General features: G+C 41.6%; 2 protein-coding genes and 1 non-coding gene across 4 annotated transcripts in view; all 3 read left to right on the top strand.

Moving 5' to 3' along the window:
- The first annotated feature begins 3,280 nt into the window (after positions 1–3,280).
- The window catches only part of Anxa3 (annexin A3), a 59,517-nt gene continuing 39,026 nt past the window's right edge, over positions 3,281–23,771 (top strand). For both annotated transcript variants that reach the window (XM_070012599.1, XM_070012598.1), the window contains exons 1-2: positions 3,281–3,368; positions 6,897–6,949. In XM_070012599.1, coding sequence (XP_069868700.1) covers positions 6,935–6,949 — 15 coding nt within the window. In that variant the 5' untranslated portion in view covers positions 3,281–3,368; positions 6,897–6,934. The remainder of the gene's footprint in view (positions 3,369–6,896; positions 6,950–23,771) is intronic.
- On the top strand, positions 8,497–9,102 carry LOC138820917 (SKA complex subunit 2-like). The gene is made up of 2 exons (XM_070012922.1): positions 8,497–8,516; positions 8,632–9,102. The coding sequence occupies exons 1-2, from the start codon at positions 8,497–8,499 to the stop codon at positions 8,978–8,980; spliced, it is 369 nt and encodes a 122-aa protein (XP_069869023.1). The 3' UTR covers positions 8,981–9,102.
- On the top strand, positions 14,161–14,240 carry Trnat-ugu (transfer RNA threonine (anticodon UGU)). The gene has a single exon. It is a non-coding gene; the product is annotated as a tRNA-Thr (tRNA).

Below are 23,771 nucleotides of genomic sequence, written 5' to 3'. Positions count from 1 at the left end.
TTTGCAGTTTAAAGCTAGCCCCTGACAGGAAAGTCTGTGAGACTCTAGTCTCCAATTAACCAGCAAAAAGCCAGAAGTGGAATTATGGCTCAAATGGTAGGATGTCATCCTTGAGTGAAAAGTTAAGGGACAACACCCAGGCCCTAAATTCAAGCCCTAGTACACACACATACATACACACACACACACACACAGCCTCAAGCTCCTATAACCCAGGCTGAATTCTTTTCATCAAATGTTCCATTACCCAGTTGATAAAACAGAAGCATGCTGCAACCTTCTCTTTAAAGGCAAGTAGAATTTTTTCCTAACCCTCATTTTGGTTTAAAACCATCAAGTACTTAACAAGTGATAAAAGTTTATTAAGATTCCTTGTTTGGAACAATTTCTATAAGGTATTGAATTCCAAGATCAACATGCTTGGCACTGGTGGCTCACATCTGTAATCCAGCTACTCACAAGAGATCTGTGCATCAAGTTTTGAAGCTAACCTGGGCAGAAAAGCCCATGAGACTCATCCCCAATTAGCCAGCAAAAAGCTGGAAGTAGTAAGTACTAGAGCTCCAACTTTGAGTAGAAAAAGCTAAGTAAAAGGGTAAAGCCCCAAATTCAAGCCCCAGTACCAGCGCACACACAACACACACACACACACACACACACACACACACACACACACACACACACACACACACACACACACACACACACACACACACACACACACACACACACACACACACACACACACACACACACACACACACACACACCGGTTACTTCCCAAAGTTGCTAGGTTACTAACTGCACAGAGAGATCTACTGATGGGAGAAAAGTTGTGGAGTTTGGGCCACTGGCTGCTTCCTCCTGCCCTGCCATCCATTCTGGCCATAGTTGCCTGCATTCCTGGCCGCAAGCCCTGTTGGACAGCCCCTCTTCCACAGGTTTAATTCTCGTTCTGATGAAACATTTCTGTCCCTTGCCCATGCAAAGTAACAACGATTTCATGCTGGCTGTAGTCATCAGGGACTCTCATTCCTGTGGCTGGCTTCGCCTTGCTCACATGGCTGTGCTGAACTCTGTGCAAACACTTGAGTATACCATTGGTCTTCTGCCTGGATTCGTATGAGCCATTGGTTGTAGTTCTAAAATACAAATCGCAGTTAAACACTTGAGCGCAACTCCAGTCTCTATTTTAAACTTTTCCATTGTATAAGAAGTCATGTGAGGCCAAAGGAGACATGCTTGATTTGTATGCAGCTTGCTGGAACTAAAGCTTAAACTCAGGGACTCCAGCTCTTGCTTGGGGTTTTGTTTGAACAGTTAGTATTCTGCTACTTGAGCCATGCCATTGCTGCTTAGCTGAAGATAAGAGTCTCTCAGATTTGTCTGACTAGGCTGGCTCTGAACCATTACCCTCCTGATCTCAATCTTCCAAATAACTAGGATTACAGATGTGAGCCACAGGTACCCAACTCACCTTTTAGGCAATCCAATCCCAGTCAGACAGCAATGACTCAGACGAAGGAGGCTGAGACCTAGAGGATCTTGATTTGTAGCCAGCCGGAGGAGCATTAAAGTCTTTGAGCTTGCACTCCAAATAATCATCAAAATGACAGAATGGAGGTGAGGCTCAACTGGTAAAGCACCAGCTGTGAGCAATCAAGTTAAGCAAAAACATGGGAACCTGAGATTAAGCAGTACCCCTATAGAGGTACAAAAAGGGTCGGTCGGGAGGACAATGCTTTTGCTTTCTCCATAGCAGCTCCTTTTCAATAATTAGTTCTTAAGCTCTATGGTACATTGCAATCATCTGATGGGATTGTTCAAACAAGAGGTGTAGAGTAGGGTCTGGAGAAGTTGGGGTTTTTTTGTTTTTTTCATTGTGAAAATACTGTACAGAAGGGTTACAGTTACAGAAACAAGGTAATGAGTACATTTCTTATCCAGCATTGTTGCCTCCTCCTTTGTTGGAGAAGTTTTTTGTTGTGGAGGTTTTACAGAATTTACATTTCTAACAAGTTTCTATGTTCCAGGACTCAGCTTTGAGAACCCCTTGCTCCAGTCTCTTAAACTTATGCACAAATACACAAAGGTCAAATCTGCTCCTTTATTGGCTACAAAACACTGTGTCTTAAACTGCTGAAAGACTAGACAAAATATATTTTGACACATTTACAGTAGTAAATGAACTAAATCAGAAGTTTACATGAAATGGCCATTCAGTCACTGTACTTTTTTTTTGTTTTTTTAGTAGTACGAGGGTTTGAACTCAGTGTTTTAAGCTTGTTTGCCTTATCTTCTCAGTTTGACTTATTTTCTCTTATTGCTGGGATTACAGGCATCTACCTCCATGCGCAGCCCTGATTCTAAAACAAAACAAAACAAACAAAAAAAAAACCCTTACAAAAGTATATTCTTAGATTATGTATCTCATGCTTGCCTAGCTCAAAACCTTTCAATAATTCCCACTTAGCTGCTAAGATATGCCCTGAAACCGGAAATGTGTCATTCTTGAATTAGCCCTACCCAGAGGTGGGGTAACAAGGCTGAGTATTGTGCTGGCAAGGCCCAGCTAGGATACTTCTTACATGAAGTCAAAAGCTTAGCCACAGGCTAGCTTGTTTCCTGTTCTTCAAATTCTAATAAAAGTAGCACTCTCTAGAGATGCCTTGAAAGTTAACAAAATAAAAACAAAACATGAAATCAGGTAATGTAATGGAACAACGATTTCAACACCCAATATCTCCCCCAAATGATAGCTGTGATTAGTTTCTCCTGCATTCTCCAGCATACTCCTTTGCCACCTACTTTCTGGGCGACTTTGTGTACTTTACACAACCTCTCTGTCTCACCTTCACTTATAAAATGAGGATAGTAATAGCAAGTACCTTACAGGGTAGCTAGAACACAAATGGAAATTGAGGCAGGGATGAAGAATTTAGACTAGTGCTGGCACAAATTAAATACTAGATCAAAGTTGCTGTTACAAGTGGTAGGTATTTGCCCCTAGTCTTGGGGCGAGTTTCTTGGAGGTGAGGGTTGTAATGTCTGAATCCACAGTGCCTTGAACAAAATAAGCCTTGAAACGGATTTGCAGATCTCCGTGTATGTAAGTGTTTCCTTGTGTGGTTGGAGGAAAGGAGAGCAGGCAAGGAGTGGAGGCTGGGATGCAGGCTGGAGGCCCAGGCTGCTAGGGGAGCGGTTTCCCCCCAACCCCCGCCCTGGGTGGGAAAGCAGGTGGAGTCCAACGGCGGGGAGGGAGGAGGGGCCAGAGGACGGGGTGCGGTCGCGATCCGGGAGGGAGCGAGCTGGGATCCCCTGCGAACACCTTGGCCGGCCTTTCCTGTTCCTGGTCCAGGGGGCTCAGGGTAAGTGTTGATCCTCCAGGGCTCGGGCTCCGAGGGGTGCGCGCCTCGCCTGGCTGCTGGGTCCCCGGCCGGCCGGCCTTGGGGGACTCCCGCGCCCAACTGTGCGAGGGGTGGGGGTGGGGGATGTGGCTTGCCTGGACGGTCACCCACTAGGGTCATGGCGACGCCCAAGCCCCAAGCTGTCCCCACTGCCTGGATGCTCCTCCAATCCTCACACTTTCGGGGATCTTTTAACCACGCCCCCCCATTTCTAAAGATCATGGGGTCCGAATTAAGAAAGGCAGGGAGTCTGACCGCAGGGTCTCCGGGGTGCTGGCGCAGAGCTGTGTTTGGAGGACTTGGAATCCCCCATTACACATTCTCCCCTTCACCTAGACAATGTCATTTTACTTTCTGGGGGTGCGGTGCGGTAGGACATTGGGAAAATTAGCTTTCCCCAGGAAAAGACTCACCGTTTACTCAAGCCCTGGGCTTGAGTCTCCCCTGTGGCCTCTGAGTCGGCAGTGGGAGTCTGGTAGGTGGTGGCAGACTTCTGGGAAATTCTGGCTTCCACTCGGGTTCTGGGTCACAAGTGGCCCCTTTTGCTGCTGATTAGAAGTTGTCAGGGGTCTACACTCTTGGGGGTAAGAGGGGTTGCGCGCTATGGTACTGGGAGATTCGGTGCTGTCTCATAGTGGTTACTTGGAGATAAGATTGTCCTGAGCTTTCCTGCTCCTGCTGACTTCTATCCACGATCCTCAGATCTCAGCCTCTAGAATAGCTAGGATTACAGGTGTGAGGCACGAGAATTTGGCTAGTCTAAATTCATTACAAGAGTTTGCTGTGCAACACAGCTCTGGGATAAAGCTGCAGTTCCTAGTCTTCATCAAGATATGCTCATCAAAACATTATTCTGTGAAGATCCTGGTTCTCATGAAGGCAGAGAAACTCAGAATGACCAGAAAAGGGATTTTTAAAAATGTATGGACAATCAGACTGTCCTTCCCACGGCTGTTTTTGTTGTTAAATCTGCTGAGAAGTCAGGATGGAGTGGGAAGGAATAGGAAATTATGTAACCTCTGTAATTCCTTTCCAGAAGGATGTGTTTGAAGTTCTATTGTGGGATCATTTGGTCTCTTTACAATTTTTTTTAAAGATCAGTAATAATTCAGTGTGATTTACAATACAAAAGGTTGCTTTTTGCCGGATGTGGACTGGGTACTTGGGTGTAGCAAGCCATGGAGACCAAGCTCATACTTGAAGTCTGGCAGTCTGGATTCAGAGAGATTCACTCACTAGCTGTGTGACTGTGGAACTTCTTGAACTCCTGGCTTTTTTTTTTTTTTTTTTTTTTTTTTTTTGTCGGTCGTGGGGCTTGAACTCTGGGCCTGAGCGCTGTCCCTCAGCTCTTCAGCTCAAGGCGAGCGCTCTACCACTTGAGCTACAGCGCCACTTCCGGTTTTCTGGTGGTTTATTGGAGATAGGAGTCTCACGGTCTCTCCTGCCCGGGCTGGCTTTGAACCGCGATCCTCAGATCTCAGCCTCCTGAGTAGCTAGGATTACAGGCGTGAGCCACCAACGCCCGGCACTCCTGGCTTTTTTATAGGCAAAACTGAAATGTTACTAGTGATTAAACTAGGCCCAGATTATTGTGAAACATACATTAAACTATTTATTCCATCAGTGCTTTGTAAGTACCTATTATGCCCCTGTGAACAATGTGATTTAAAATAAAATCCCCAGCCTTGTAAAACTGACCTTCGAAAACTTGTATATTACTTGTCAGGTAGTAAGAACACAAAATCCTAGCTGATATTATACATATTGTCTCATTCCATGCTAGCAACAGCCCGCTTTCCTTTTATAGCTGAGGAACTTAGTCGCAAAGATATTTGAGTCTAGATTTAAGAAGTGTGTTAATCAGCTTTTCATTACTGTGACAAAATGCCTGGCAGGAACAATTTTCAAAAAGAAAAGGTTTCTAGTGGCTCACAGTTTCACTGCTATGGGCAGTAGAGCCAGCTGTCCATGACAGAGCATGGTGGTGACAAGAGGGATACTGTCTTGGTGGTAGCCAGGAAATACATGAAGACAGAGGCAGGAAGGGGCAGGGAGATGATGTGTCCCTACAATGGCATGCCCCTAAGGACCTTCAATGAGTTCCCACCTCCTAAGTTTCCACCCAGTGGCCCACCAGATTCTGAGTCCATTCATGGATTACTGCATTGAGGAAATCAGAGCCCTGATGATCCAGTCACTTCCCAGAAGCCCCAACTCTGAACACAGCTACCTTTCAGACCAAGCCTTCATTCGACACCTGTGCCTATGCAGGACATTGCAGATCCAAACTATAATAAGAGGTAAACCCAGAAGAAATACCCTGTAGTTACAGTGGACTCTATGAAGAGATAAAGGGTCAGATTCTATAACTAGAGTCCACTGTCCCAGGCTACTGAGGGCCTGAGAAATCCCAGGCTAACTATTTCCTGGGATTCTTGTGATTTCCTGTTGAACTTTGCTATGAGGCTGTCGTTGAACTTTTAGAATATTTTGTTCCCAGGATGGGTGGGAGCAACTTGCACTTCTAAATCAAGCTTGGAGACAAGCCAGCATGCTTGAGTAATGTCTACGTATGGACAGTGTGCCTGCAGTCCCTACGCATGAGCCCTTTTGTCTCTCACCTTCCAAGGATGGGACGGAACTCCAGAGAGCAGCTGAGTCTCTTTTTATCATAGCATATAGCCTTAGGGCTGTGCAAAAAAAATGGGCACAGCAAGGTCATCATCAAGGACAAGAGTCAGACTGAATCTAGCGCAGATTTGTGTTGGTTTCATAGGAAAGAGCCATTTCTGGTGTATTTATTCTCCTCTTCCCTCCTCTCCCCTCCTCTCCCCTCTTCTCTTCCCACTCCTCTCCTCCCTCCCCTTTCTTTCTCTCCCTTCTCCTCCCTTTCCCCTCCCTCCCCTTACCTCTCTCTTTTCTTTTTTTTTCCTCTTCTTTCCTCCCTTTCTTCCTTCTTCCATTTTTTTTTTACCCCCAGAATGCCTATGATGGCAATCTGTCTTGCAGGAGTTAGTAATATACATAATTCTACTGAAGTGTGTGTGTGTGTGTGTGTGTGTGTGTGTGTGTGTGTGTGTGTGTGTTGCTATGTTATCCAAACTTTGAAACTCCAGTGCTCAAACAATCCTCTGTTCTCAGCCTCTTGTGTAGCTGGTCTGTAAGTGTGCATTACTACATCTGGCTACCGGATTTTAAGTAGGTAAAAACCAGACTGTCCAGGAAGATTGTTTTGAAGTCTTGGTGGGTGGAGGTTGTCCTATGCCCTTGTGGTGCTCAGAGAGACTGTGCAGTCTCTTGAGATAGCAGGTATCCCAAGATGACTAGTAAATGGAATTCCTGTCAACAGAGATGCAGTGTCTTCCTGAGAAGGTTTTTCTTTAATAGTTTACTTCTGTTTTCTGGATTGAACAGCAAGAACTGGACTGAAGATAATGGATTCTGAATCCAGATTTATATGACTTAGTTGCTTTTTTTTTCTTCTAATAGGTCAGTGTAATCTTCATTCAAGGAAAGTGTAAAATATCATGGCATCTGTCTGGGTAAGTAATAGTTAAGCCTTTGGAACACAGCAACTTATTTGAGTCAAGTGAAAATACAGAAAATCAGAATATCACAAAAGATTTCTTTCTGAAAGTTGGCTAAAAGACATCACCTAGAATCCCAGTGAGGTAACACCAGCTTATAACGCCAGCATTTAACACAGTTCACCTGATCTCTGCCTCCCCAGTGGCTGAGAGGTTACACACATGTGCCAACATACCTAGACTTTACTCAAAAAAGTAACAATCTTTAAGTAGGTAATCACTACCATAACCTCAAACCAAAGGCCTAAAACAAAAGCATCAGTGAATTTACCTAGATTTACATGTATAATTGTGAATATCAGTGGAGAGTGAGAAAAGACAACCCATGGAGAAAATATTTGTAGAACATCAGACAAAAGATTTAACTTCTTAATATACAAGTGACTTTAAGAAATAAATTTAAGCCAGGCACTGGTATCTCATACCTTTAATCCTACCTAGGCTGAGATTTGAAGATCATGATTTGAAACCAGCCAGGGAAGAAACTATGACTCTTTTTTTTAATTTAATTTCATTTTATTTGTGAACATACTGTACAGAGGAGTTACAATTACGTGGGCAGGATAATGCGTACATTTCTTACCAAGCATTGCAGCCTCCTCCTTTGTTTACCCTTCACATCCCTTCCCAGCCTGAAACTATGACTCTTATCTCCAATTAAGCACCAGAAAACTGGAAGTGGAATTGTGGCTTAAAGTGGTAGAGCACTACTCTTGAGCACCAAAGCTCACAGACAGAGCCCAGGCTCTGAGCTAAAGCTCCACAACTGACAAAAAAAAAAAAAAAAAGAAGAAGAAGAAAGAAAAAGAAAAAAAGGAAGAAAAAGAAAGGAAGGAAGGAAGGAAGGAGTGTAAATTAAGTGGAAAAATTTGCAAAGGACATAAATAGGCCTTGAAAAAGATGATAAACATCCAATATACATAAGAAAAGATATAGTACCTCACAGAAAATTAAAGAAATGTAAGCCAGGCACTTGTGACTCATGCCAATAAGACTCTCAGTAGGCTGAGATCTGAGGATCATGGTCCAAAGACAGCCCAGGCAGGAAAGTTTGTGAGACTCTTATCTCCAATTAGCCACCAATAAGACTGAAGTGGAGCTGCAGACCAAGTGGTAGAGTGCTAGCCTTGAGAAGGGACAGCTCTCAAGTTCTGAGTTCTAGCCCCAATACTTACACAGAGAGAGAAAGAGAGGGGGTGGGGAGAAACACACAGAGAAAATATAGATAACAATGAGAAATCATTTCTACCTATGAAATTATAAGGATGAAAACATGTATCCAGAGGCTGTGGGCAGAACAGATGTTTGTATGTTCTGTTCATGGTGTGACTTTGGATACTGTTAAGTCTGCATCTATGATGGTTAAAGGCCTGTGTCCTCTATCGCAATAATTTCACTTCTGAAAATGTTTCATAGATAAACTTGCATAAGGCTGGAATAACAAGGGGGTGAGGATATTGCATGTACTACTGAAAATACGCAGAGAAAACATACTATTGAAAATGTACACAACCCTCCAGAGGTACAAATGAATAAATTATGTATTTTAACTGTATAGCTATTTTTAATGTGGTCATAAGAAATGAGAGACAGTGGGCTCCACCCTGTGAGTACTGACAATTAGAAAATATACCAAGGACTATTCAACACATGTTCCAGAAAGTTGATTCTGATCTGGATTACATTCAATACAGGCTAGCATATGAAATCAAGGCTAATCATCCTGATTCCGCAGGCAAGAAAAATCCAGTTAAACTTTTAGAGGAATTGACAGCCTTAAAGTCTCGATATCAAACCTGGTATGCATGTTTTAAGCCAGTCGTTGTTGAGCAGAAAGAGACTAAGAGCCGCATTTGTACTACTTTGAATAAGACCATGACTATGATACAAGAACTCCAAAAGCATAGAGATCTGGAGTTGTCACCATTGACTGAAGAAGAGAAAACTGTGACCGAGCAATTAAAACCTCACATGCCAGATTTATGATGAAATGAAATTTTAAAAGAGAGCTCTAATGAAGAAGATATAATTCCACAGCCAAATGACAACTGGAGGTGGGGTATTAGTAAAGGAGTAGAAGTTTGGCTTGAGTGACAGGAAGGTTTCACAATAAGAGGGGAGTATATGAATGTATTTCAGCCAAAAGGATTGAATGGGGAAAAATATAAATGTCAACACCACGCATATGCACAGTTTTGTAATTTCATGTAAGGAAGTTCTGTTTTCCATCTGTTTTTTTGTGTTGTTGTTGTTTTTTATGTTTTTAAGAATCCCCCACACTGGTCATGGGTCTTGAACTCAGGACCTGGGCTTTGTTTCTGAGCTCTTTTGCTCAAGGCTAGCACTTTACCACTTTGAGCCACAGCGCCACTTCCGGTTTTCTGGAGTTAATTGGAGATGAGAATCTCACAGACTTTCCTGTTTGGGCTGGCTTTGAATTTCAGTTCTCAAATCTCAGCCTCCTAAGTAGGATTATACAGTGAGCCACCAGTGTCCTGCTTGTTTTTTTCTTTCTTTCTTTCTTTCTTCCTTTCTTTCTTTCTTTCTTCCTTTCTTCCTTTCCTTTCTTCTTTCCTTCCTTCCCTTCCTTCCTTCCTTCCTTCCTTCCTTCTTTCTTTCTTTCTTTCTTTCTTTCTTTCTTTCTTTCTTTCTTTCTTTCTTTCTTCCTTCTTCCTTCCTTCCTTCCTTTCTTCCTTTCTTCCTTCCTTTCTTTCTTTTTTTTATCAGCGTGGGGCCTGAACTGTGAGCCTGGACGCTGTCCCTCAGCTCTTCAGCTCAAGGTTAGAGCTCTACCCCTTGAGCCACAGTGCCACATCTGGGGCTTATGTGGTACTGAGGAATCGAACCCAGGGCCTCATGCATGCAAAGCAGGCAGCCTACTACTGAGCCACCTTCCCAGCCCCTTGTTTTCTTTTTATATAGCTGGGAAAAAGTAGAGATTCTGGCTGATATTAAACAATGTTTAAGTGCATTTCACTCAATGTATGGACATGATTTAAACATTAAAGGGTAGGCAAAATATTTGTATTACACATTATACATGTATATGCATAATTTTATCTATGAAAGTGCTGATTGCAGATGGAGCCACATTATTGTGACTGCTCAAAATAAAATCCAGTTAATATAATAAATTAGCTTTTGTGTGATAGAAAAAAAGAAAATATACCAAGATCTAATAATCAAGGGGGAAAACCAAGTTATAGAAAATATGTAGAGAGCTATTCTGTTTAAAAGAAGGAAAGCTAAAAGAATAGAATTATACAAAAACTGTATTACACGAAGACCTTCTAGAAAGGTGGGATCCTGAGCAAGGGCGCAAGGCTGTTTTACTTTGCACTGTATCAACTTCTGTCCTCTTTGGGTTTTTGTTGTTATTGTGAGTTAAGGCACACCTCTCCCCCTCTGTATTTCTTCTTTTTCTTTTTCCATATATATATATTATTGTAAAAATACTGTACAGAGGGGTTACAGTTACATGAGTAGGGTAATGAGTACATTTCCTAATGAGCATTGTTACCTCCTCCTTTGTTTATCCCCTACCATCCCTTCCCTCCCCACCTCCCCAACTCTTCCTTCTCCCCACCCCCAACTCCTCTGTATTTCTTAAACCATGAGCATGCATTATATTTGTAAGTACTGGGGGAGGGGAAGTTTAAGGAAAACCATGTGAAGATGTGACTGTTAGCAGCCATCCCAGAAGACCACCCAGACACAGTCACATACAGGAAAAGGAGTTTATTTGCCAGCCAACGCTGACAAGGCCACCTCTCCCCTGAAAGAGGGAGAAATAGTGCCCATCTTTTGTTCAGGGTTAAATTTATATTCAGGGGGCTTAGGGGCAGGAAGTCCTTCGTGTGTGTCTGCAGCTGAACACTGAAGATGGCACCTAGTTGGGGTGGGTTTTTTTGATTGTAACAGTTACAGTTAAGCAGCATTCCCAGGACGTAGCTAAGGGCTAGGGGTGAAACAGGACTCCAGGCAAGTGAAGTGGGAGGAGCTGCCAGGGCTGAAGGCCAGCTGCAGATAGGCCTGGCCACATCAACTGGTGTTGAGGGAGGGTCTGAATACCTGAGATGGAGGTCATGCTAACAGTGACCAGCCTTTGGCCCTATATTGTGCCTAGACCCTGCTGGCCAGTGCCTAGACCCTGCTGGCCAGAAAGCTAATGGAGATTTTTTTCCCCAGCTCTAAAAATCCTTGGTTCCTGTGGCAATTCGCTAGCAAGTGACATGAGAGGCAAATGGCAGCCCTGGCCCACTAGAAAATTGGCAGGGAATTGGTTGACTAGCCTTTCAGCTGACACCTGCAAAGAACTGGGAAAGACCCAGTGAGTTTGGGAGGTGGTGCATTTGTGTCCTATTGCAGCCATAACCAAGATCACAAATTTAGCAGTTTTAGCCAACATCTAGTTATTATCTCACAACTTATTTGTTAGAAACCTTAAGTGGATCTCACAGCTCTAAAATCATGGGGCTGGCTATACCTCACTGTATCCAAGATGTTGAAGCAACCCAGAGTCAGAGGACAGATGAATGGCTAAACATTACCTTTTAAAAAATGAAATCTTGTCACATACTACAACAGAAAATATTGTGTTATTTAATTTAGTTTTACTAATCTCACTTTGTCAAGACTTTAGAAACTTTTGTTGTTGTTCATGGGGGCTGAACTCAGAGCCTGGGCACTGTCCCTGAGCAATCTTGCTCAAGTCTAGCACTCTATCACTTGGGCCATAGTTCTACTTCTGGTTTTCTGGTGGTTAATTGGAGGTAAAGAGTCTCACAGACTTTCCTGCCCAGGTTGGCTTTGAATGGAGATCCTCAGATCTCAGCCTCCTGAGTAGCTAGGATACAGGCGTGAGCTATCAGCACTTGACTAGAAACTTTTTTTGTCATATTAGGGTCTGAACTCAGTTTGAATTCATGCTAGGCAGACACTGTACTACTTGGGCCACTCTGCCAGACCATGATTCACAGAAACAGAAAAGAAAATGGCTGCCAGAGAGCACAAGAGGCAAATGAGGCATTGTTAAGTCAGTATTGAGTTTACATGACAAAATGAATTTCTGGTGAATATTCTCACCATTATAAAATTGCACACTTAAAAATGTTTAGACTTGAATAATAAAAAATCCCCTCAGATTAACTAGTTGCATAGATATGTGTGTGTATGTATGTATGTATATATAACTAACTCAGGGCCCTGTGCTTATTAGGCAGACACTCTACCACTGAGCCATGCATCCAGCCATTTTTTTCTCTAGTTACTTTGAGAATAGAGTCTTGCTTTCCAACCTGGGCACTTTCCTGAGCCACAATCCTCCAGCTTTTAGGCTTCCTGTGTTACTGGGATCATGGGCATGTACCAGCAAGTCTAGCTTCCCTCAATAGAGATAGAATCTTTGGGTCTTTTCTGCCTAGGCTGGTCTGGAACCCAATCTCAGCCTTCCATGTAGCTTGGGATGACAGGCCACTTCACCCAGCTATGGTTGAGAAGGGATCTATAGAATGTTTGTGCCTTAGCTGGCTTTGAACCTTGTTCCTTCTATTTCCTATCTCCTAACTAGTTAGGATTAAAATTATGAGCCACTGGAGACCTGTTTTTCAGTTTTAAATATTCTTATGATTAAAGTCCTTATGTGAGAAAGAGGCCAATTGTAAGGCAGGGATTTAAAAATAAACAATAAGCTGGCCACCAGTGACTCATACCTGTAATCCTAGCTACTCTAGAGGCTGAGTTCTGAAGATTGTAGTTAGAAGCCAGACTGGGTAGGAAACTTTTATATTCAATTAACCACCTAAAAACTAGAAGTGGAGCTGTGGCTCAAAATGGTACAGCACAAACCTTGAGCATAAAATCTCAAGGATAGTGCTCAGACCCTTAGTTCAAGCCCTACAACCAACCAATAACAACAACAACAATAATAAAAGCAAGCTTGGTTGTGTTGTCAACTGGCAAAGAGGCCAGGAGCTGAACCTGTCTCTCCATTAGATTGTGAGAATGGACAATTAAAATTCTTGGGCACAGTCATAAAATGGCCTTACTCTGTTTTGCAGCTCACAAGTTTCTTTTCAGGGGTGCCAACATGTTCTACATGGTGAAATTTGAACTTGTGAGATCCAGAGGTCACTGCCCGAATGAGCAAGCATCTTCCATACATGTCCATTTTTGAAAAGCTGGCTCCAAGAACTATCTTTGATTGGATCCTAGAGGCTTTTCATGAAACAACTTAGGAATACTGCTGGTTTCAGTCCTATTTGTTCTATTCTGTTCTTCTTTCACATACTCAATTGCAAACAAGCAATGGAGTCTACCCAGTTCTACAAAACGGTAGGTCAGTAAGAGATGGCTAGTTTGTGGTTAGTTTACTGGAGTAACATGATTGAGGAAGAAGACTTCAGTTGCAAGTTGAGTACATGGCAGTTGAAAAGGAAGGAATGGCTGATTTCTTAGTTCTTTTCATTCCCTCCAGTGTGTTGCAACCCAACCATCATTTCAGATGAATACGTAGTCTCTGTTGTGTCAGTATTTCCTATAGTCTAAAATTTCCTTGTAAGAGAACCTGCTGGTTGATGGGTTTGCACTTATTCTGTTGGAGGCTACATATCATATTTACCTGTCTGTACTTAGGAACCTCACAAATTGGAATGTCCCTCTCTCTCTCTCTCTCTCTCTCTCTCTCTCTCTCTCTCTCTCTCTCTCTCTCTCTCTCTCTCTCTCTCTCTCTCTCTCTCTCTCTCTCTCTCTCTCTCTCTGTTGTATGGGGAGTGGGCTGAGAACAAAGAGCCACTTTGAAAGCAAAAGATAATGTCTAACTTGCATGCTGGAGGCGCCTTAGTTCATTCAAAGAGCAGATACTGCTTTAGTTCAGTTACAATCTAGTTCAACTACAAACCCAATTTCCCTTTTCATAACTCTCTTGTTTATTAAAATGTGAACTCTTTTCTTCATGGAAGTATTGGGGTTTAAACTAAAGGTCTTGTGCTTTCTAGATAGGTGTTTTACCTCTTGAGCCATACCCCTAGCCCATAAAGGAAACACTTGAATATTACCTTGAGCAAATTGCATAGTCTTTATATCAGTTTCCTCATCCGTAAAAATGGGTATGACACCAAATATTGTGTGAAAGTATTAAACCAGTCTGCATAAAAAAAAATACAGAGGCTGGGAAGGTGGCTCAGTGGTAGAGCGCTTGCCTTGTATGCATGAGGCCCTGAGTTCAATTCTCAGTACCACATAAGCAGAAAAAGCCAGAAGTAATGTTGTGGCCCAAGTCATAGAGCTCTAGCCTTGAGCTGAAGAGCTGAGGGACAGAGCCCATACCCAGAGTTCAGGTCCCACGACTGACAAAAACAAAACAAAACAAAACAACAACAACAAAACATGAAGATTGCCTGCAATGGAGTAATTGGGCATTCAGTAAGGTTTAGTTATAACCATTGCTTTTTATCTATATATACTATTTTTATTCTAAAATCTTTCCTTGCTAAATAATACCCCTGCAACTGTTTTCTTGGGCTTCATTTTATTTCAAATCAACAGTGTCTCTCCTCCATTGGAACTGTTTTCTTAGACCCATCTGAAACAGATTCTTATCATCAATACATTCTTTCTGATTACCTCTTTTTTTAATACTTTAAAGAGCTACATAGTTTTAAAGAAACAGTTCTGTGTGTCACCTTTCTGGCTATACTAGATGGAATCCAGTTCTGGCCTTCTGGACAGAGCTTCAGACTTCCAGGCCTGAGGAGCTCTGTTCTGCAGAAGATCACCTTCACTTTTTTTCCTTTGATTACATATTTTTATTGTTATTATAAAAGTGATCTACAAAGGGGTTACCAAGTCATAAATCAGATAATGAGTGTATTTCTTTTTGGAGACTGTTACCTCTCCCTTTGTCCTCTCCTACATTTTCCCTCTTGTCCTCACCCACAAGTTGTATAATTCATTTCCAACGTAATGTCTAGTGAGTACCACTACTGCATTTGTTCACCCTTTGTCCCACCATTTCTGTGTCCCCCCCCCACATACCCTCTCAAAGACAAATAAATGAACAAACAACAAAAAAATCTCATTTCCATTTACCTTAGTTCATTTTGATAAATATTGCTTTATATGATCAGAGGCACAGAAGCATTATATTTTTGTGTCCTTCCCTAAGTCTCATTGTGTATGAATGCCTAAAGCCCTGTATAATTTATCACGTCCCAGGATTGTCCTCACTTCTGACACCAGTCACAGTTCCTTAGTACTTCCCACACTGCTGACTGATAGACCATAAATTCAGAATCTCCACAATTTCCTCAAATTCAAAGTTCACTAGCATGTCCAAGAGTATTTCGTGAAAGTGCTATACGTTAAAACACAGATTTGTTATTGGGCTTACAGATAGGGCAAGATCTGGACAAGTTTTGTCAGTAGAGCTTCTGATCCCTTCCTCGGTGATGCCAGGGTGCGGTACCCTCTCTGTACTTCACTGTCTGAGCCACCAGGAAGCCCCTCTAAGCCTCCAGGTTTACAGTTTTAATCTGATTCATTATGTGAGCATGCTTGATTAAATTAGTTGCTACCCTATGGAGTTTCATATCCAACCTCCTTTTCTTTCCCACATCAGGCTGACTCAAAATTCTAGCTTCTAACATCATGGTTGGTCCCTCGGTGACCATCTCTCTTCTGAAGCTGTCTAAGGGTCCAGTGTAGGCCACTTCAGCAGCAGAACCAACACAATCCTGCCACTCAGGAAATTCCAAGGGCTTTTGAAAATCTGTGCCAAGAAACAGGATAAAGAGCAGATATGCTGTTAACTTTACCACACCTGTTTCCCTCACATTAAAGCAGAGTTTTCCAAACACCATATTTCTTTGTTTTATAATAAAATTATACCCACACTCAAGGAACTGGTTGTATCTTTAATGATGAGGGGAAAGGGGGAAAATGAGCTAATGTTTTGTAGTAAATAAATGCTGACAAAGAGAATAATTTGAAACCACAGGAGTTGTGTAGAAGAAAGAACCCAGATACTCTGGGCTGAGAGTGTTGCTTGGTGATAATTCTACCCTGCACAGGCCTCCAGCTTGATCACCACCTCATCCATATATATATATATATATATACACACACATATATATGTATATATACATATATTATACATAGATGTGTATAATATATGTATATATAATATATACATATATGTATTATATGTATATTTAATATACATATATAATATATAATATATATTATATAATAATATATAATATATTATAGTATATATATATAATATTATATATATTGGCCCTGGGGGTTACAGAAGTCCCTGCAGCATTGCTGAAAGCCAGAGCCTTCCACCTGTCCAGTGCCCGCTGGCAGCCTGTGAGGGCTGAAAATATATATAATATTATATAATATTATATATAATATGTACATATATGTATATTTATATATGTATATATGTGATTATATGTATATATATACATATGTATATATACTGACTGTTGATAGAAGAAAACACTGATATAAGGTAGAAACTTGTTCCCATAGTATTATGATCATGCATGGCCTTCCTTTTCCACCAGACCCTCTCTTTCCTCTGATAGCTAAGGACCCAGGAGTCTCATTTCTGCTATTCCCCCAGCAGAATGACTCTAGTGATGGAATACTCAGTATGAGATAGAAAGAGTTTAAGGGAAGCTGAAAACCTTTCAAACTCTATTCTAAGCATGAGACCAACTTTGGGCATTGGTTGAGGTTTCAGGGAGTTCGGAAAGCATTGTCTAATTTCGTATTTCTTGCTTAGACAGAAGAGATCCTACTATACTTTCTTTCCTAGTGTGTTTGTTCTTCCTGACTATGCAGATTTAAACATGTAGAGGAGGTTGCCTGAGTTCACATAGGCAGATGTGTTGTCTTCCTCTTCCTGTGGTAGATGGTCTCCCATCCACGACCTGCCACCACCCCCCTCCAGAACCTAAGATCTGGCTTCTAAACCAGCCCCCCCTCCCCCCCTCCCCTGCAACTGATTTCTCACTTCCCAAGCCTGCAACCTGATTGCAACTAGCAGTGTGAGATGCGTGCTTTACACATATCTCCTGGAGCTTCCTTAGGCAAATATTGGCCCACAGACAATTGGCTCTCTGCAGGAAGCAAAGGAAAAACAGGTTCAACCTGGATTTCAAATTGAAACATTAATGTCTCAGGGTGAAGCCTGGAAAGATATATGCTCCAACCAGAACCAGACACCAGACTTCCTAGGAATGAACGGAATGAACTTGAAGAGTTGTTCTTTGCCACTCCCTGATCCCAGTCCAGTCATGAATGGGGTCCTTCTTTCGTATTTCATCATGATAAGAGTATAAATTGTAAATCTAATGAGCAATAGATGTGTTAAATCAGAGGCAAAGATGAAGGAAAAGTTGTAAATTCAACAAGGAATGTGAATTGGGCCAAGTATAATTTCATTTTCTTAAAAATCTGGGAAGAAGTGCAAGGAAAAAGTATTAGGAAAAAAAGATAAATATTTTAGCAAACTCTACAGTAAGAAGAATACATAAGTTGCACATGAGTTAAAACAGTTAAGTCAGAAGGGCAGAGAATTCTTGTCTGTCCCTCTCTGAGGGACCAATCAGAGATGGACTCCTTCAACTTCCAGTTCTCTGATTAAATCCCTTATCTGCATCCTGGAAGTGAATTTGAATAGGAGTACAGACACCCAAGGAAACTGGTAGAAAAGTGCCATTCCTGGAGCTCTGCAAAGGCTGCTGGGAGGTGGGGGGAGCGCGCAGGAGATGGCTTTAGCGGCACTTGCTGATGGTTTGGGTTTGGAGGGAATGGAAGATGAATGGCTCACAGGAGACTCAGGTTTCTGGTGGCTCATGGTGTCAGCTGATCCAGGAATCACTGGAAAGTAGGGACGGACATCAAGACTGGAGCCAGATTGCCTGGGTTCTATTCTTGCTCTGCCACAAACTACCTACATGACCTTGAACAGTTCTCTTCAACTACGCATGCTTCCATTACCTCCCTTATAAAACAATATTATTACAAACTAAGTTAATAACAGTACCTACCTCCTAGTGTGGTTTTGAAGAATGAACGGGGAAGGTGTAAAATACTTAGGCAAATATATGTAAATACATGTCATATGTAAAATACCATGGAAATGTTCCATGGGGGAAGATATGACTTGGGAGGTAATAACAGCTTAATAGGCAAGATACTAAAACATATGGAGTAGACACGGGCTATACAAGACCTGTGCTCAAAGTCTAGGCTAAGCTGTAAATGGAGTTGTCAGCACAGGGAAACAAGCATGGAAGAAATAGCCAGCTGCAGGATTGTAAGGGGCTTTCTACCGTAGAAAGCCACTTTGCAGAGATCAGGTAAGGGGAGGTGCTGGCAGAGAATAAATGCACATCTGAATAAAGAAAGAAACCCAGGAGTGAGACCCTGTAGCAAAAAGGAGATGGGGCTGGGCAGCTTAGTAGTAAGGAACACATAACTGGGCAGGATCAAGGTTTCTTTTTTTTTTTTGTCTTTTTTTTTTAATTTTATTTTATTTTATTTGAGAACATACTGTACAGAGGGGTTACAATTACATTGGCAGGATAATGCATACATTTCTTACCAAGCATTGCAGCCTCCTCCTTTGTTTACCCTTCACCTCCCTTCCCAGCCTCCCCCCTCCCCCCCACCCAATTATACCCCCCTCCCCCCCCACACCGACATTGTAAAGCTGGTTTTGACATGACATTTTGTACTTCTCATTGTTGCAACAGGTCCACCTGAATCCTTAAACCACTTGTTTGTCCCCATCTCCTCCACATGTTATACTGACATCAAATAAAGTGGAAGCGGAGGTTACACTGTGGGGGAGGGACATACAAAGCAACAAAGAAATAATCTTAAGGTTTCTTATTATTCACGCTGTACAGAAAGCCGCATACATTGTGTTTGTCCATGCCTTCTGCTCTCTGAGCCATGCTCATCTTTCAACTCTAGCCTTCACCTCCTGTGTCATCACATTCCAGTGCTCTCCATCTGGTGAAATCACTGTGTTTACAAAAAACACTGTGTTTTTCCCTTGAGTGCGCACAAGAGCAGATCCAAACATCTCCTTCAGACCTGTGAGACAGTTTGCAAGCGGGTCAGGACGTCAGCCCTGTTGACAATTCTGATGGCTGCCACCACACCCTCTGAAAAAAAGAACAGACAGCTTGGCCCTGGGGGTTACAGAAGTCCCTGCAGCATTGCTGAAAGCCAGAGCCTTCCACCTGTCCAGTGCCCGCTGGCAGCCTGTGAGGGCTGAAAAGGCTCCTAGTATGCGCCCTGTGCTCTGGGAATCAAATCTTTACCTGTACTCTGGTATCTCATCTACCACCACATTAGCTTCCTAGGGCTTCCAAGAATGTAATCTCAGCCATTCAAGAGGCTGAGACTCAGAGGATCAGGGCTTAAAAACCAGCTTGGGCAGAAAAATCTGTGAGACTCCATCTTCAATTAACCAGCAAAAAGCTGGACTGTAGGTGTGACTCAAGTGGTAGAGCAAAAACTGTAAGCAAAAAAAGCCCAGCAAACATGAAACTCTTGAGTTCAAGGGTTGGTACTAAGAAATATTTCCGAGTTCTGGAAGGTAGAATCCTGAATCAAGGTGTCTGTCCCCCAGAAATTTGTGTGGGAGTTTTTCCTTGCTCTTCCTGGCTTCTGACATTTTGCCAGTCTAGGGAAGTGAGAAGAACCCCCATAGGTTAATCAAATCATTGGAACTTACACTGTTTCAAAAGCCAGAATAGGAAGAGAAAACAACAGAAGTTGATTAAAATGTGTTTTTCATATTCTAGGAAACACCTAGAATATGAGTAGGTCTCAAAGGGATGACATTGAATTCCAACTTACACTGCACCTTCAATGAACAATAGTAATAAAATTTGGGGCCAGTAACAAGACAAAGGAAAAGACAACATGAGACTCTAAAAGAAGCAGTTTAAGGAGGGGAAAGCAGGTATTTGCAGTTAAAGTAACTCAGCATAAAGTCACCTTGCTAGGAGGAATTCCTCCAGTCTCTCACTCCAAACTGAAAAGGATCTCAAGTTGTCTTCAGTGGTTAAGCTTTGTTTTCACCAGGGTAGGATAGGATAGGATACTCTCTTGTAGCCTTTTCAATGGATTAATTTGCTTTAACTACCCATAGTTCTTCCTATTTGGGGAAGGTCCTTCTCTCTCCCACACTGACAATCCTTGGTTGGCTTCTGGTCTGTCTTTATTCTCTGTGTTTATCTCTATCTTCACAGGACTGTCTTCTTAGCAGGACACCAATCATCTTGGATTAGAGTCCTACTCTACTGCATTATGACCTCAACCCAATTAACTATATCTGAAATAAGTCTGTATCCAAATCAGACTGGTGCTTGTGATTAGGGTGTTGAGTGTATGTATGTCCTTTGGGAATTCCATCTGTGCTACTTGCCTCACTTAACTATATCATTTCAGGGCCTCTTCCTTTGATTCTGAAGGCTACTTTATACTTGAAGAATTGAACAAGAAATCTTATATTTCCTAAATTTTTGTTGCTTTACTTTTTGAAATCCACTCCATTTTCTTCCTTGTATGATAAAGCTTCATGACCCAAGAGAATGTCTTGTCATGTCATTGAGCAGAGAATGATCACTTCTGTCTGGCTCTTTGAGAGCCTGTGTCTAAATGGTTTTATCCCAGGCTTTCATGTGAAGCCTTAATTCTTTGTTACGTTTCTGGGGTTTATGCAGTGATAACTGATGTGGCTTTGCCTCATCTCCAGAATGCACCTGCACTTGCTGCTCCTTTTGCTCTGTAGTATTGGGCTGCAGTTATGTCTGTTAACAGAGTTGGTACCTTGACTTTCTCCTTCATTCATTCTTCTGAATACAAACATTCAGTTTCTTGTAAATTCAGAACATGAAGAAGTAGGTACAACTCTGTGTGTGTGTGTGTGTGTGTGTGTGTGTGTGTGTGTGTGTGTGTGTGTGTGTGTAGGGCAGAGTAGCCTCTCAAAGTGGCAACAGACAGTGCCTCAGTGCCACCTTATACAGATCAGTGGCTTCAAAATACCACATTCTGTAGCTGACCTCCAAAGTGCCATTTTGAAAAATTATATTGGCACAAAGAAGATGGTTCAAATGAGATGCAGCCTACACTAGAGATCAGGAGCAAAGACTGATAAGACAGATGACTTACTGATCGTGCAGGTCTGGGCCAGTTTCTTAAGCATCAGTTTAATCATCTGTGAAGAGGATGAATTGTATCCACTTTATATATTTACTGTGAGTACCAAATAAGCAAATGCAGAAAATGTGCTTAGCACAGTTGTTAGCAGAATAGCAGTGATTGTTTTGACTATAAACACCTCTTCCTATTTTCTCTCCTTTATTTAGACATTTCCTGCCTTAATGTATTTTCCAACTGGTTCAGCATAATTTTCCTTTTGGAGACACCTAAAGACCAAGTTTGCAAAAAAGAAAACAACTCAATGTGTTAAAGGATATAGATGGGAATAATATATAATATATAACTATATAATATATACTATTCAATATGAATAGTATATGTAGCATATATTATATTATAATGTATATATTAGCAAAAGATTTATGTGCTGTCCTACACTAGCTTTCATGCTAAGTTAGGGTTCTGGGATACTGGAAAGGAACTCAGCCAAGTACTGAATGGTGAGGTAAATGGCAAGCAGTCAGCCTGCAATGAGTCAGGCGATGCATACAGCTCCACTTGGCTATAAAAATGGCAACATTCCTGAAACAGTGAGCTCATCACCAAATTCTTCCTTCCACACCCAGGAAAGAATCTATGACTTTTTTTGCTCATTTTTTGCTTTGGTTTTCTAAGCAGCTGAGGATGAAATGGAGCAATGGTTCTTAAATTGTTAAGACAGATACCTTGTCCAAACAGATTCCAAATCCCCCGCCCATGGTTGCTAACTGAGTTAGAAGCGCATAGGCTCTGAGAAAAGTTCCAGATGATTATGATGAGATAGGTTCAGGAACCTATGATTATTGTGGGATAGTGATACTTAACTAAAGTCACAAACACATCTTAACCTTCACAAGGCACATTGTCATTATCATGGCCTATAAAGCATGAACTCTACAAACTTTCACAGTACAGCTATTTATTCCAAATTGGGTGATATATACATTTCTTTCCTTTTGCTTAGTGTAAGCTGTTCCCTCCTTCTCTCTCATTCCCTCCCTCCCATTGCAGCCCTTGAGTTGTTTAGTTCACTTTCATCAATGTCCAGTGCAGCTGATGGCCCCCTCTGCTGTATTTTTTCCAGTTTCCCTCTGATTCTGTGCCCTCCTCCTAGCTTCCCTCAGATGTGCATATGTATAAACCATAGGTGGGGTCAAAAGCATACAGTCATGTAAAAATGATATGACAAATTGAGAAGAGGTCCTTTGTTTCCTGCGTCCTGTTTACTTTGTCATATCTCATTGCATTTTGAATTTAACATCTGCATATCAGGGAGACCATGTGCCATTTGTCTCTCTGATCTTGGCTTATTTCACTCAACATGATTTCCTTCCATTTTAAACATGGAAATACTTAATCACTTTGTTGTCTTGCATGTATTAGAGTAAAATAATTCTATTAATTATTTTTATGGTAAGATCTTTTCTAAACTATATTGATATTTCTCACAGACATTGGCAACTAAGTCTATTTAATGAATACTGTCATACTGTTCATTTAAGTAACTGAAGTAATTTTAAATATTTCTCTAGAACTCTACTTCAGAACTTTCATATGCTGGGCTAGATCTACAGCTCAATAGTAAAAATGTTTGCCTGCTATTCATTCAGTCCTGGGTTCGATTCCTACCATCACAAAACAAATAACTAAATAAGATACAATAAAAAATAAACTCCCATTTTCCTCTTTCAAGTTGGTATATGGCGGGGGGTGGGGGTAATGCATGTGTGTAGTTTTCTTCTGCTTTCAATTGAACAAGTTGTTTCTCTTTATCTAACTCTTGTTAGACAGAAAATTGCGTAATGGGTCAGGAATTTCATCCTGATTTAATTTGCACACTAGAATAACAGCGTATTTTGATTCGTAGGTGTCAGAGGGCAGTGTAAAGGTCATGGCTAGAATGCAAACCCCGGGCTTTCATAACCCATGAATAATCAGAATCTGAGCACAATTTTAGTTTCTTATGTTCAGAATCAGCTGAGGCAAACATCTGCATAGTATAGAATCATGTGGAGAGCTCCTAAAATGTGTAGAATCCAGAAGCTGGTCTATAAGAATATGATTCAAAGTGTATCCTATTCTGGGTAGGACCTGTCATGCATTTTATAGTATTGCCCTAGAAGGGGCTGAACCTATATTTCAAGAAACATCGAGTGGACTAAAACTGTCTACACTGGATTAAATTCAGACTCTGCTGGTTAACTAGCTGTGTGGACTTGGAACAAATTCTCCAATCTTAAACTGATGTGCTGTTTACATGAAAGACTTACTGTATGTATCCAGGGCTTCTGTGTTGCTGTAGTTAATGTATAAAGTGTCTGATAGAGTACTGGCCTTGAAGCATGAAATGTTTAACAGTGATCCTTTTAGAATGCCAGAGATGGACAATGGATAGATAAAAGAAACATAAAAGCTCGTAGGTAGAGAGAATTTAAATGAAGCCAGCTGGCTCTGCAATTTTAAAAAAATATTTATTAAGCAGTGGAGCTAGAAAATTCTCCAAAGATTATGTTAAAGCGGTTGATTTCTTATTGGTGTC

This window comes from Dipodomys merriami, unplaced genomic scaffold (assembly GCF_024711535.1).
Source record: "Dipodomys merriami isolate MVZ:Mamm:240054 unplaced genomic scaffold, mDipMer1.0.p SCAF_9, whole genome shotgun sequence".
NCBI classification, from domain to species: domain Eukaryota; kingdom Metazoa; phylum Chordata; class Mammalia; order Rodentia; family Heteromyidae; genus Dipodomys; species Dipodomys merriami.
Note: the sequence above shows the minus strand (reverse complement) of the source record. Positions and strands in the feature narration are given on the sequence as shown.